The sequence below is a fragment of the Kogia breviceps genome, chromosome 12 (assembly GCF_026419965.1).
Source record: "Kogia breviceps isolate mKogBre1 chromosome 12, mKogBre1 haplotype 1, whole genome shotgun sequence".
Taxonomy (NCBI): domain Eukaryota; kingdom Metazoa; phylum Chordata; class Mammalia; order Artiodactyla; family Physeteridae; genus Kogia; species Kogia breviceps.
In genome coordinates, this window is record NC_081321.1 from 65,878,463 (window position 1) to 65,894,700 (window position 16,238).

The following is a 16,238-nucleotide window of genomic DNA, read 5'->3' on the forward strand; positions in this document are numbered from 1 at the left end:
TTTTGATAACCCACAGTTTGATGTGCTTATGTTCATTAATGTTAATCTGCCCTTTAAGACATGGAAAGAGAGAGAATCGAGTATTATGTTTGAAAAACGTGAACCTGCACTTGTCGAATACTTATCTCACCAGTTTTATGAAGGCATGTGGAGAAATTATCATGCATGTTAGTGCTACAGTGTTACACTATTTTGTTTATTTCTCTATCTCAAAGTTCCTTCCTAAAATGCAGTTTACATCAGAGACTGGAGAGATCTGGGGACACTCCCAAATTTTGTAAAATGAGACAGTGCCACCACCCAAATCTAACCCCTCCAAAGGGGGGAGGGGGACCTTTTCAATGTTAAAGCAAGAAAGACCTCTTTGATAAAGTGATGGAAATCAGGAGGAAAACACCAGCTCTCTCTTGGGAAAGGCTTGTTCAGGTTGCCTAGGGGGCCTTTGACTATACAAGTTCTTTTTGTTTTCTTCCAGAAACGGGTTTAATGAAAATCAACAGAAAAGAGCTCTTTTAGCAGCCCAGGTAGGTTATGCCTCAGATGGAGACAGAGGCAGAGAAATAATCCATCCTGCTTTGGGCCTCTGCTGTCACTTCAACAATGAGACCTTTGTGGAGGCGAATAAAATGCTAAAAACAAGACAGGAAAGAGGAGGAAGAGGCAAAGTAACTTCTCTAGTGCTGTTCTGTGACCCTCCAGTTCAGGCTTAGCTCACATTTACTTGTTTGTGGTCAAATGCTTTTTGCTATTCACCTCGGTTCCCTACTGATAGGCTCCCAGAATTTGTGGGAGATTTAATCTCACTACTTGCCAGAACATTTTAATTGGTTTAAAAATTAAGCACAATGATAATAGGACAAATACAAGCAAACAGGGACAGAGAAAGGTGTACGTGATCTGAGTAAAGTACCACAAAAGGGCATCAGAGGTGTCCTAGTGTCCTGACAAATGGGTTTTGTATTATCTAATAAATCTAAATTACAGGCATTGATGAAGAGGTGACCTTTCTTTTTTTAGAGGGGTGGGGTAGCACTGAATTTGAGGAGGTGTTTTTGCTTGGGTCCCTCTATATAAAGGATATTGGATAACATAATTGCAATATCTTCAAATTATGGTTGGAATGTTTAAATGGGTGGATTTTAAAAAAATATTTCTCTGTTAAAGATGGATGGTAAGATAGAGAATCCTAACTCAAAATTAAGACATTTCTTTGGAAAGTAATATGATTTGAGTATTTATGTAGCAAACAGCTTATATATTCAAGGTCTTTGTCAAATGCTGAATTGTGGTCAATTTCTATTAGCATTTTATGATGGATGCCTGTTTTTTAAAATATTTTGTAAACTTAAAGAGAATTTAAAAAAATAGATGGCAGATTTGATATGCTGTTGTGACGATTCAGAAGGCAGAACTAATTTATTCTTATCAAGAGTGGAGCTCTTTCTTTGCACTAGAATGGGCAAAGGATTGTCTATGGAAGGGAAACACTTTTTTTTCCTTAAAAAGAGTATTTTGTGTACTTAAGTACCTACGTATCATGTGAAATGGTTAAAATGATTTTTCTCTGAGAAATGTCAAGTTGGCCTGTAGACCATATTAGCCACAGAAAGATATCAACGTGACTCAGCAGAAAATCCAATTTTGAGAAAAACTGCATTCTGGTAGAACCCACTAGATGAAGAACCTGTGAAATATACCCCCACAGGTGTCACATGAAACAGCCTGTGGATGAGCTTCTACTGTTGACCATTTGGATGTTTTTAGAATTTGTATAATTTACCGCGCTAGAATTATCTTAATACCTCCCTTTTGTTAGTAAGTGAGGAACACACTTGCCTTGATTTCCCTTTTAGAGAGAATGAATAGCTGGACACTTGCCCTTCTCTTTCCTGCAGCTAGAGAACATGCACCAACATTACTTAACATCTGAACAAATTTTAAGGGAAGAAATGTTAAAGAAGGGCAGTGAGGTCGCAATCATGCGTTTCACTGTTTAGGATTGAAATTTCATCTGTTATGAGGCCATTCTTGTCCACAGATTCACTCCCCTGCTCTAGGAAGACAGAGCACTGATGGACAGATAAATGTGCACATAAGGACTCAGGAATATGTTGGCAATGAGATAACAATGACCAGAGAAAGGGTAGACACAGACTTCTGTCGGTGGTGTAATTGTGCACTACAGTGATTTCTCATCTAAAGACTGTATTTCTCTGTGCTTCTCACCCTCCTGTGGAGATGTAATCAGCACGGAGGAAGAATGGGTTGTCCTCTTTCATCGGTTATGTGAATATATGCACCCACTGCTAGGAATTTTTTTGCATTTGCATCACATTTCAAAATTCTTCTCCTGAAAGCAGGGGCAGATTATTTATTTATTAGAGGTTGCATACAATTTGTATGTGCAGGAGTGAGAGAGAGAGGAAAGGGAGACTAGGAAGGGAGAAAATCCAGCACAGCTCTGTTAATGAGGGGCCTTCCTGCTTTAGGCATCTGGGGCTCAGTCTTGCTGGCATCTCTCTGAGGAACTGTGTACAGTGTTTTAGAATTGTTTCTCCAGGGGATGGGGGAGCTGGTATACTTATCCACCAACACCTGCCTCTCATTCATTGAGGGCAGATTCTGGGGGGACTTAAATCCCCTGAAAGTCATTTCTCTTGTCTATCCTGCTTGGACTCTACCCTAAGGCAGAGACAAAAAGAAGTCAGTGCTTGAGGGTCTCAGTGTGCACAGAAACCCAGGTGAAGTCCAAGGTGAGCTGAGAGGATATGTGGAGGGGCATCAACAGAACATTTTATAGTCATGGTTCTAAACAGCTTTGGGAGGCAAATCATTCCCATTTGCATAATGTCTATTTCTGGTTCAGTTGTTATTTGTTGACAACACACAAGGGACCATGCTAGAGGTATAACCATGAACAGCGGTATTTGTTCTCTAGAAATTCAATGTCTAGTGGAGGTAGAGCTGTAAAGAAGTCATTTCTGTGTAACTTGTTCATCAAATCTAAGACACCACCAACTTTTTGCTATTATTTGTATGATATAAAAAAATGAAAGAGCTCCCAATTATAAATGTAAGATGTGCCATTTTGAGTTCAGATGTGTTATAAAAATAAGAGCTGTGTGTCATGTCTTAACATGAAATGTTGTAGTATGATGAGTGGAATGCTGCAGAGATTAGGATGCTGTGGTAACCAGGAGGCTGGTGTGCTAAGTACTTATTGTGATTTCCATGGAGGAGGTGTAGCCTGAGTTGGGTAAGAGAATATGGAGTGAAAAACAAATTATATGTTTTTGCCTTGGTCTAATGTTGTCAAGTGTATTCAGTTTTTGCTTAATAATAAAAGTAGGTAACATGTTTACAACACTTATGTGCCTTGCACTATTTTTGGTGATTTACTTATCCCATTTCATTTAATCCTCACAATTCTGTGAGGCAGTTATTGTTATTCTGTTTTAGATTGGGAAACTGAGGCTGAACAGGTTAAATAATTTGTTCTAGTTTATAAGCCTGTATGAGACAGAGTCGAAGTCACTATACACTTTTAGTGAGCATCAGTGATGATTTGTTAGCGCCAAAGTAAGAAGAATTTGGTGCCCAGGAATATTGGGTGTTGTGTTAGATTTAGGCAGTTGCAGACTATATAGCTAAAGAGAGAATGAGACTTGTCTTGAGGGAATCCAAGTCATAGACTTTTGTGAGTCTGACTTAGTTTGAAGAGAGAGGAAAGGGAAAAAAGAGGAGATTGAACAGTGAGGACAAAACCTTGGAGGAATGAAAGCAGGAAACAATGAACTTGGAGACATGATGTGGGCCAAGGACTTCAGAAAAGAGCCTGGAAGTGGTGAGAGAGTGTGGGAGTTCTTTTGTCTGCCATGGGGCAGGTTTGCCCTTTAAAAGAAAAAGTACTGCAGTGCAAATTGCCAAAATAAAACTTTTACCATGTAGGAAGGAGATCAGAATCTGTTGAAAAGAGGTTTGTACCTGAAGGCACATTCTTTATCACCTTTTTTTTAAAAAACATCTTTATTGGAGTATAATTGCTTTACAATGCTGTGTTAGTTTCTGCTTTATAACAAAGTGAATCAGCTATACATTTACGTGTATCCCCATATCTCCTCCCTCGTGCATCACCCTCCCTCCCACCCTCCCTATCCCACCGCTCTAGGTGGTCACAAAGCACTGAGCTGATCTCCCTGTGCTATGTGGCTGCTTCCCACTAGCTATCCACCCTACGTTTGGTAGTGTATATATGTCCATGCCATTCTCTCACTTCGTCCCAGCTTACCCTTCCACCTCCCTGTGTCCTCAAGTCCATTCTCTATGTCTGCATATTTATTCCTGTCCTGCCCCTAGGTTCTTCATAACCTTTTTTTTTTTTTTTTTAAGATTCCATATATATGTGTTAGCATACGGTATTTGTTTTTCTCTTTCTGACTTACTTCACTCTGTATGACAGACTCTAGGTCCATCCACCTCACTACAAATAACTCAATTTCCTTTCTTTTTATGGCTGAGTAATGTTCCATTGCATATATGTGCCACATCTTCTTTATGCATTCATCTGTCGATGGGCACTTAGGTTGCTTCCATGTCCTGGCTATTGTAAATAGAGCTGCAATGAACATTGTGGTACATGACTCTTTTTGAATTATGGTTTTCTCAGGGTATATGCCCAGTAGTGGGATTGCTGGGTCATACGGTAGTTCTATTTTTAGTTTTTTAAGGAATCTCTGTACTGTTCTCCATAGTGGCTGTATCAATTTACATTCCCACCAACAGTGCAAAAGAGTTCCTTTTCTCCACACCCTCTCCAGCATTTATTGTTTGTAGATTTTTTAATGATGGCCATTCTGACCTGTGTGAGGTGATACCTCATTGTAGTTTTGATTTGCATTTCTCTAGTGATTAGTGATGTTGAACATCCTTTCATGTGTTTGTTGGTAATCTGTATATCTTCATTGGAGAAATGTCGATTTAGGTCTTCTGCCCATTTTTGGATTGGGTTGTTTGTTTTTTTGATATTGAGCTGCATAAGCTGCTTGTAAATTTTGGAGATTAATCCTTTGTCAGTTGCTTCATTTGCAAATATTTTCTCCCATTCTGACGGTTGTCTTTTCATCTTGTTTATGTTTTCCTTTGCTGTGTAAAAACTTTTAAGTTTCATTAGGTCCCATTTGTTTATTTTTGTTTTTATTTCCATTTCTCTAGGAGGTGGCTCAAAAAGGATCTTGCTGTGATTTATGTCATTCTGTGTTCTGCCTATGTTTTCCTCTAAGAGTTTGATAGTGTCTGGCCTTACATTTAGGTATTTAATCCGTTTTGAGTTTATTTTTGTGTAAGGTGTTAGGGAGTGTTCTAATTTCATGCTTTTACATGTAGATGTCCAGTTTTCCCAGCACCAATTATTGAAGAGGCTGTCTTTTCTCCACTTTATATTCTTGCCTTCTTTATCAAAGGTAAGGTGACCAGGCTTCCCTGGTGGTGCAGTGGTTGAGAGTCCGCCTGCTGACGCAGGGGACACAGGTTCATGCCCCAGTCTGGGAAGATCCCACATGACACGGAGCGGCTGGGCCCGTGAGCCATGGCTGCTGAGCCTGTGCGTCCAGAGCCTGTGCTCCACAAAGGGAGAGGGCACTACAGTGAGAGGCCCACGTACCAAAAAAAAAAAAAAAAAAAAAGATAAGGTGACCATATGTGCGTGAGTTTATCTCTGGGCTTTCTATCCTGTTCCATTGATCTATATTTCTGTTTTTGTGTCAGTACCATACTGTCTTGATTACTGTCGCTTTGTATTATAGTTTGAAGTCAGGGATCCTGATTCCTCCAGCTCCGTTTTTCATTCTCAAGATTGCTTTGGGGGACGCGAGGAGAGGGGATTAAGAGCACCGCGTAAAGGAGCTCCAGAAACGGGTGCAAGCCGCGGCTGTCGGCACGGACAGTAGAGACGGGTGTGGGACGGTAGGGTTGCTGCTGCTGACACCAAGAGGCCTGTGTGTGAGCACAGGTCACTCTCCACACCACTGCTTCTGGGAGCCCGTGCAGCCCGTCACTGCCGGGGTCCCAGGATCCAGGAACAGCTTCCCCGGGAGAAAGCGTGGTGCGCCTCGGGCCGCTGCAACGTCACGCTGGCCTCTGCAACCGCAGGCTTGCCCCGCATCCGTGCCCCTCCCTACCCCCGGCCTGTGCCAGAGCCCCTGAATCAGCTGCTCCTTTAACCCCGTCCTGTCTGAGCGAAGGGCAGACGCCCTCGGACGACCTACATGCAGAGGCGGGACCAAGTCCAAAGCTGATCCCCAGGAGCTGTGCGAACAAAGAGGAGAGGGGGAGGTCTCTCCCAGGAGCCTCAGGAGCAGTGGATTAAAGCTCCACAATCAACTTGAAGTGCCCTGCATCTGTGGAAAACCTGAATAGACAATGAAACATCCCAAGTTGAGGAGGTGGACGGTGGACTTTGGGAGCAAGATATACTATTATTTTCCCCTGTTTTCTTTTTGTGAGTGTGTATGTGTGTGCTGCTGTGTGAGATTTTGTCTGTATAGCTTTGCTTTCACCATTTGTCCTAGGGTTAGACTGACCCATTTTTCTTTGTTTTTTTTTTAATAGAAATTTCTCTTCTTAATAATTATTTTTTATTTTAATAATTATACTTTATCCTATTTTATTTTGTCTTCTCCCTTTCTTTCTTCCTTTCTTCCTTCCTTTCTTCCCTCCTTCCCTCCTTTCTTCCTTCCTTCCTCCCTTCTTTCCTCCCTTCCTTCCTCTCCTCCTTCCGTCCTCCCTTCCTTTCTTCCTCCCTCCCTCCTTCCTTCCTTCCTTCCTTCTTTCCTTTTCTTTCCTTCCTATTTTTTCTCCCTTTTATTTTGAGCTGTGTGGATTAAAGGCTCTTGGCACTCCAGCTAGGCACCAGAGCTCTGTCTCTGAGGTGGGAGAACCAACCTCAGGACACTGGTCCACAAGAGACCTCCCAGCTCCATGCAATATCAAATGGCGAACATTTCCCAGAGATCTCCATCTCAACACCAAGACCCAGCTTCATCCAAGGACCAGCAATGAACAGTGCTGGATACCCTATCCCCAACAAAGAGCAAGACAGGTCTACAGCCCCATCCATTAGCAGAGAGGCTGCCTAAAATCATAATAAGGCTACCAACATCCCCAAACATACCACCAGACGTGGACCTGCCCACCAGAAAGACAAGATCCAGACTCATCCACCAGAACAGAGGCACTAGTCCCTCCAACCAGGAAACTTACTCAACCCACTGAACTAACCTTAGCCACTGGGGACAGCCACCAAAAACAACGGGAAGTACGAACCTGCAGCCTGCAAAAAGGAGACCCCAAACACAGTAAGGTAAGCAAAATGAGAAGACAGAAAAACACAGCAGATGAAGGAGCAAGATAAAAACACACCAGACCTAACAAATGAAGAGGAAATAAGCAGTCTACCTGAAAAAGAATTCAGAATAATGATAGTAAAGATGATTCAAAATCTTGGAAATAGAATAGACAAATTGCAAGAAAAAGTTAACAAGGACTTAGAAGAAATGAAGAGGAAGCAAGCAACGACAAGCAACACAATAAATGAAATGAAAAATACTCTAGATGGGATCAATAGCAGTATAACTGAGGCAGAAGGACGGATAAGTGACCTGGAAGATAAAGCAGTGGAAATAACTACTGCAGAGCAGAGTAAAGAAAAAAGAATGAAAAGAACTGAGGACAGTCTCAGAGACCCCTGGGACAACATTAAATGCACCAACATTCGAATTATAGGGGTCCCAAAAGAAGAAGAGAAAAAGAAAGGGACTGAGAAAATATTTGAAGAGATTATAGTTGAAAACTTCCCTAATATAGGAAAGGAAATATTCAAGTCCAGGAAGCACAGAGAGTCCCATACATGATAAACCCAAGGATAAACATGCCAAGACACATAGTAATCAAACTATCAACAATTAAATACAAAGAAAACATATTAAAAGCAGCAAGGGAAAAATATCAACTAACACACAATGGAATCCCCATAAGGTTAACATCTGATCTTTCAGCAGAAACTCTACAAGCCAGAAGGGAGTGGCAGGACATATTTAAAGTGATGAAGGAAAAAACCCTACAACCAAGATTACTCTACCCAGCAAGGATCTCATTCAGATTTGATGGAGAAATTAAAACCTTTACAGACAAGCAAAAGCTGAGAGAGTTCAGCACCACCAAACCAGCTCTACAACAAATGCTAAAGGAACTTCTCTAGGCAAGAAACATAAGAGAAGGAAAAGACCTACAAGAACAACCCGAAACAATTAAGTAAATGGTAATAGGAACATACGTATCGATAATTACCTTAAATGTAAATGGATTAAATGCTCCCACCAAAAGACACAGACTGGCTGAATGGATACAAAAACAAGACCTATATATATGCTGTCTACAAGAGACCCACTTCAGACCTAGGGGCACATACAGACTGAAAGTAAGAGGATGGAAAAAGATATTCCATTCAAATGGAAATCAAAAGAAAGCTGGAGTAGTGATTCTCATATCAGACAAAATAGACTTTAAAATAAAAACTATTACAAGAGACAAAGAAGGACACTACATAATGATCAAGGGATCAATCCAAGAAGAACATATAACAATTGTAAATATTTATGCACCCAACATAGGAGCACCTCAATACATAAGGCAAATACTAACAGCTATAAAAGGGGAAATCAACAGTAACACAATCATAGTAGGGGGCTTTAACACCCCACTTTCACCAATGGACAGATTATCCAAAATGAAAATAAGTAAGGAAACACAAGCTTTAAATGATATATTACACAAGATGGACTTCATTGATATTTATAGGACATTCCATCCAAAAACAACAGAATACACATTTTTCTCAAGTGCTCATGGAACATTCTCCAGGATAGATCATATATTGGGTCACAAATCAAGCCTTGGCAAATTTAAGAAAATTGAAATTGTATCAAGTATCTTTTCCGACCACAATGCTATGAGACTAGATATCAATTACAGGAAAAGATCTGTAAAAAATACAAACACATGGAGGCTAAACAATGCACTACTTAATAACGAAGTGATCACTGAAGAAATCAAAGAGGAAATCAAAAAATACTTAGAAACAAATGACAATGGAGACACGATGACCCAAAACCTATGGGATGCAGCAAAAGCAGTTCTAAGAGGGAAGTTTATAGCAATACAATCCTACCTTAAGAAACAGGAAACATCTCGAATAAGCAACCTAACTTTGCACCTAAAGCAATTAGAGAAAGAAGAACAAAAAACCCCCCCAAATTTAGCAGAAGGAAAGAAATCATAAATAAATGAAAAACAAATGAAGGAAACAATAACAAAGATCAATAAAACTAAAAGCTGGTTCTTTGAGAAGATAAATAAAATTGATAAACCATTAGCCAGACTCATGAAGAATAAAGGGGAGAAGAGTCAAATCAATAGAATTAGAAATGAAAAAGGAGATGTAACAACTGACACTGCAGAAATACAAAAGATTATTAGAGATTACTACAAGCAACTGTATGCCAATAAAATGGACAACCTGGAAGAAGTGGACAAATTCTTAGAAATGCACAAGCTGCCGAGACTGAACCAGGAAGAAATAGAAAATATAAACAGACCAATCACAAGCACTGAAATTGAAACTGTGATTAAAAATCTTCCAACAAACAAAAGCCCAGGACCAGATGGCTTCACAGGCTAATTCTATCAAACATTTTGAGAAGAGCTAACACCTATCCTTCTCAAACTCTTCCAAAACATAGCAGAGGGAGGAACACTCCCAAACTCATTCTATGAGGCTACCATCACCCTGATACCAAAACCAGACAAAGACGTCACAAAGAAAGAAAACTACAGGCCAATATCACTGATGAACATAGATGCAAAAATCCTCAACAAAATACTAGCAAACAGAATCCAAGAGCACATTAAAAGGATCATACATCATGATCAAGTGGGGTTTATTCCAGGAATGAAAGGATTCTTCAATAGATGCAAATCAATCAACGTGATACACCATATCAACCAACTGAAGGAGAAAAACCATATGATCATCTCAAAAGATGCAGAGAATGCTTTTGACAAAATTCAACACCCATATATGATAAAAACCCTGCAGAAAGTAGGCATAGAGGGAACTTTCCTCAACATACTAAAGGCCATATATGACAAACCCACAGCCAACATCATCCTCAATGGTGAAAAACTGAAACCATTTACACTAAGATCAGGAACAAGACAAGGTTGCCCACTCTCACCACTCTTATTCAACATAGTTTTGGAAGTTCTAGCCAGAGCAATCAGAGAAAAAAAAGGAATCCAAATAGGAAAAGAAGAAGTAAAGCTGTCACTGTTTGCAGATGACATGATACTATACATAGAGAATCCTAAAGATGCTACCAGAAAACTACTAGATCTAATCAATGAATTTGGTAAAGTAGCAGGATACAAAATTAATGCACAGAAATCTCTGGTATTCTTATACACTAATGATGAAAAATCTGAGAGTGGGGCTTCCCTGGTGGCGCAGTGGTTGAGAATCCGCCTGCGGATGCAGGAGACACGGGTTCGTGCCCTGGTCCGGGAAGATCCCACATGCCGCGGAGCAACTAAGCCCGTGAGCCATGGCCGCGGAGCCTGTGCGTCCGGAGCCTGTGCTCCGCAACGGGAGAGGCCACAACAGTGAGAGGCCCGCATACCGCAAAAAAAAAAAAAAAAAAAAAAAAAAAAAAAAAAAAAAAGAAAAAAAAAAAAGAAAAAAAAAAAGAAAAATCTGAGAGTGAAATTAAGAAAACACTCCCATTTACCATTGCAACAAAAAGAATAAAATATCTAGGAATAAACCTACCTAAGGAGACAAAGGACTTGTATGCAGAAAACTGTAAGACACTGATGAAAGAAATTAAAGATGATACAAATAGGTGGAGAAATATACCATGTTCTTGGATTGGAAGAATTAACATTGTGAAAATGACTCTACTACCCAAAGCAATCTACAGATTCAATGTGATCCCTATCAAATTACCACTGACATTTTTTACAGAAGTAGAACAAAATATTTCACAATTTGTATGGAAACACAAAAGACCCAGAATAGCCAAAGCAATCTTGAGAACGAAAAATGGAGCTGGAGGAATCAGGCTCCCTGACTTCAGACTATACTACCACGCTACAGTAATCAAGACAGTATGGTACTGGCACAAAAACAGAAATATAGATCAATGGAACAGGATAGAAAGCCCAGAGATAAACCCACACACATATGGTCACCTTATCTTTGATAAAGGCGGGAAGGATATACAGTGGAGAAAAGACAGCCTCTTCAATAAGTGGTGCTGGGAAAACTGGACAGCTACCTGTAAAAGTATGAAATTAGAACACTCCCTAACACCATACACAAAAATAAACTCAAAATGGGTTAAAGACCTAAATGTAAGGCCAGACACTATCAAACTCTTAGAGGAAAATATAGGCAGAACACTGTATGACATAAATCACAGCAAAATCCTTTTTGACTCATCTCCTAGAGAAATGGAAATAAAAACAAAAATAAACAAATGGGACCTAATGAAACTTAAAAGCTTTTGCACAGCAAAGGATACCATAAACAAGACCAAAAGACAACCCTCAGAATGGGAGAAAATATTTGCAAATGAAGCAACTGACAAAGGATTAATCTCCAAAATTTATAAGCAACTCATGAAGCTCAATAACAAAAAAACAAACAACCCAATCCAAAAATGGGCAGAAGAACTAAATAGACATTTCTCCAAAGAAGATATACAGACTGCCAACAAACACATGAAAGAATGCTCAACATCATTAATCATTAGAGAAATGCAAATCAAAACTACAATGACATATCATCTCACACCAGTCAGATTGGCCATCATCAAAAACTCTAGAAACAATAAATGCTGGATAGGGTGTGGAGAAAAGGGATCCCTCTTGCACTGCTGGTGGGAATGTAAATTGATATAGCCACTATGGAGAGCAGTATGGGGGTTCCTTAAAAAACTACAAATAGAAATACCATACGACCCAGCAATCCCACTACTGGGCATATACCCTGAGAAAACTATAATTCAAAAAGAGTCATGTACCAAAATGTTCATTGCAGCTCTATTTACGATAGCCAGGACATGGAAGCAACCTAAGTGTCCATCAACAGATGAATGGATAAAGACAATGTGGCACATATATACAATGGAATATTACTCAGCCATAAAAAGAAATGAAACTGAGTTATTTGTAATGATTTGGATAGACCTGGAGTCTGTCATACAGAGTGAAGTAAGTCAGAAGGAGAAAAACAAATACTGTATGCTAACACATATATATAGACTCTAAGGAAAAAAAAAAAGATTGCTTTGGCTATTTGGAGTATTTTGTGTTTCCATACAAATTGTGAAATGTTTTGTTCTAGTTCTGTGAAAAATGCCATTGGTAGTTTGATAGGGATTGCAATGAATCTGCAGATTGCTTTGGGTAGTATAGTCATTCTCACAATGTTGATTCTTCCAATCCAAGAACATGGTATATGTCTCCATCTGTTTGTATCATCTTTAATTTCTTTCATCAGTGTGTTGTAGTTTTGTGCATACAGGTCTTTTGTCTCCTTAGGTAGGTTTATTCCTAGGTATTTTATTCTTTTGTTGCCATGATAAATGGGAGTGTTTCCTTAATTTCTCTTTCAGATTTTTCATTAGTGTATAGGAATGTAAGAGATTTCTGTGCATTAATTTTGTATCCTGCTACTTTACCAAATTAATTGATTAGCTCTAGTAGTTTTGTGGTAGCATCTTTAAGATTCTCTATTTATAGTATCATGTCATCTGCAAACAGTGACAGCTTTACTTCTTTTCTGATTTGGATTTATTTCTTTTTCTTCTCTGATTGCTATGGCTAAAACTTCCAAAACTATGTTGAATAATAGTTATCACCCTTTTTTCTTATCCTTCACTCTTTCCAGTTTTTCTAACACCATCTGGTACTCAATTTGACAATTATGAGGCAAATTTTGGGAATGTGTATTCTTCTGGTGAATGTAAAAATGCTGTTGGAAAGGACATGCCCCAGATGATACACTAAATTGACATTAAGTTGGAGTAAAAATCCATAATTGATTAGTTTTAATAATCCACAGCTATTTCCTACTATTCCATATTAACCTCTAAAAATCCTATGGTTTTATCTGGGTTGCTTAGATTAATATAAATCTCTTTCTTGCTAATTTTTTATGTGTGAGGCATTATGCTGGAATCTTTATATACATTATTTTATTTATTGTTTGAACTACCCAGTGAAGTATATATGTGTCATTGTTCCCATTTTACAGACAAGTAAAAGGAGGCACTAAGCAGTTAAGAAACTTGCCTGGAGTAAGTAATGGCAGAATCAGGACTCTAATCCAGATCTGTTTGATTCTATAATTCATGATCTTAATGATTACCCTGAAGTGCCTTGGGCTCTATAAACAGATACATTTAAATTTCTATGAACTTTAAAGTGTCAGCTCTTTGGAGACTGAGGGTGTCACACTCACACTTCAGCAGCAGAGGCTTCTGTGGATGGTGTCTGCACAGATGGGGCTGCAGGAAGTGGGTACATCACTGTCTGTTGGTCCTTTGGTCCATGCATTTTCTCCAGACCCATCTGCACTTGGAAGTATTAAAAAACTGCTACTCCTGCAGGCAAAGCAGTCAGTTAATGCAAAGATTAGATTCTGACCAGGCTCTTTTCCAAGGAGGGCAGGGAGGCAGAACTGAGATCAGAGAGCATAAAGGACTTGTCAAATTCAGGTAAGAAGCAAAATCAACCTTGAAGTCTAACTACAACCTTAGAGGAGCCCTTTCTGCCTCTCCAAGATTTTGCCTCAATAACCCAAGGAAATATGGAGTCAGCTCTCTATAATTTCTGTGTTTGTAGCTGTTTTCCGGATTTTCCAATTGCATGTTTGTCTTGAATTAAATAATTTAATTCTCTTGAATTCTGATTTCTTTCTTTTAAAGTTTGAAGCAACTTCTCCAAGATATTTCTTCCATGAAGCTATTAATTGGGGTGAGAGTAAAATAAAAGGTTAGTGTTACATCTATGTTTTTGTATTTGCTTTCTCAGAAGACCCTTTTGGGGGATATAGTGAATCAACTCTTTCTGATTTCCACATAATGCATGAAGGAAACTAAGCCAGGGTGGTAATAGTACTTAGTAATAGTTTGTTTACTTCACATAGAAATTTGAATTATATTTGGAAATACACAAAGTTAAGCAGTTAGACAAAGCTGATAACTATATGACCAGGAAAGATATCACTGGGTATCAGGAGCTTTTTTTCTGAATCAATTACTGGCTCCTTGATTCTTTGACATTGCTATTTTTGCTTACCAATTTTCCATTTCCATTTAGCAGAATGCTAATGGTAGTTTGAAATTCAATTTGAATTTTTTGTTGCATTTAAAATAGCAGGGATTTATGACTAGTTTTGTTTTGATATCTGTTTTCAGGAGAATAAACAGGGTTGTAACTAAATTTTTGAAGGAGATACATTTGCTTACGTAATTACTTTGACACTTACTGATTGGAAAAATAGAAGATTGTGACCTAAGATAAAATTTGAAGATATATATGCCCCCTAGAAAAAGAAAACTGCATTTAAATTTATGAAAAATATCATTTTAATCTATATTTATGATTAAAGTTAAAGCTGCTCATTTCTCCTCAGTTAAGATATACTTAGAGAGTTGTATGTCTTTAAACGTAGAGACATTTTAGATCAATGAATTTTAAGGTGAAAGGATAATAGAGTTTTAAAATTCTTGCCTTCTGCAGAACTGTGGTTAAAATACCACAATTAGATAAGTGCCTTTCATGACCTGACCATATTCTGGAGAGGGCCAATCTTTAGTAAACACTTTATGGTCACTCAGACATGTTCTCTAGTTCTATTGATGTGTTACTTAAATCATTTCTGCTTGAGTTTTGCCAGTTGTCTCTTGTGTCCTCCTTATTACAGGAAAATTTTTCACTGTGATTCATTTGCAGTTTTAAAACTCACTAAGGAGCTCATAGTTTCTTTCTTCCTCTTTTCAACATAATCCTTTGGGGTGATTTGTCTTTCCATGAAAGAAAGAATATTTTTGGTGACAACCAGCAGTGAAGTTGGCTTCTGCCCCATTAAAATTAACTACGGGTCAGAAAGAATGCATCCATTTGTAATTAAGCCTGAGGATTAATACACAAACTTCAAATGGAATGTTTAATCATTCTCTTAAAAAAGTAGTTTCCTTGTGAGTTCTGTTATATATTGTGCCTGATCCCTTGATCTAATGATGGAGGTTTTTCTTTAATACACTTGCTCCTGGAGAAGTAGCTGATCAGACGTGCCAAACTCCGTCAAGGGAATCATCTGCAGCTTGTGTATTTCTGGTTCTCATCATCTGGGACAGGGATTCCTTACATGGGAACTTGACCTTTCAATTGCTTGAAGGAGGCTAACCTTTGCTCTCAGGGTAGTTTGAGATGTGAAAGCCTGTCTTTCTTGTTTCATGGCACACATAATGAAATGAACTAGATAGAGACTTAAGGTGCTTAATTCTTTAGCTCATCAAGGCAATAGGCCCAGAGTTTGAGTTAACAGAGGTTATTGTTAGTCCAAGCTAAATCTTGACAGATTTATGTTTATAAAAACTGATGCATGCCAGAAGATAACTTATTTTTTTGCCCTTCAGGTTCTTGTCCTCATGAATGCCTTAACGGAGCTTTCTGTTCTAAGGCTGGTACATGTGACTGTCAAATATTTCAGGCACTTGGGACACGGTGCCAGATTGGTAAGTTTCAGGGATACTTATGAGAGAATTATGAGATGCCGTGGAGAACATGAAGGCATAATTTGCTGTATTAGTGTTCATTCTTTGGGAGTTGGTACAATGTTGTGTATTAACTAGAGTATCCACAATTTATTTCCAGTAATTTTGAAACAATGTGAAAGAAAATGAGTATGCCCACTTTAACTTCTCACTGAACTCTATTTCCTCAAGTGTTTTTTCTTTTCTTTTCTGTTTTTAAATTTTTATTTAATTTTTAAATTAGAGTTGATTTACAATATTATTATTTTTTCATATTCTTTTCCATTATGGTTTATTACAGAATATTGAATATAGTTCCCTGTGCAATAGGACCTTGTTGTTTATCTATTCTATATACAATGG

The 16,238-nt window shown here is 38.5% G+C and overlaps 1 protein-coding gene across 2 annotated transcripts in view; it reads left to right on the forward strand.

Moving 5' to 3' along the window:
* The window catches only part of OTOGL (otogelin like), a 147,375-nt gene that overhangs the window by 1,660 nt on the left and 129,477 nt on the right, over nucleotides 1-16,238 (forward strand). For both annotated transcript variants that reach the window (XM_059081626.2, XM_059081627.2), the window contains exons 3-5: nucleotides 476-524; nucleotides 14,043-14,109; nucleotides 15,759-15,857. In XM_059081626.2, the coding sequence (XP_058937609.1) occupies nucleotides 476-524; nucleotides 14,043-14,109; nucleotides 15,759-15,857 (215 nt within the window). The remainder of the gene's footprint in view (nucleotides 1-475; nucleotides 525-14,042; nucleotides 14,110-15,758; nucleotides 15,858-16,238) is intronic.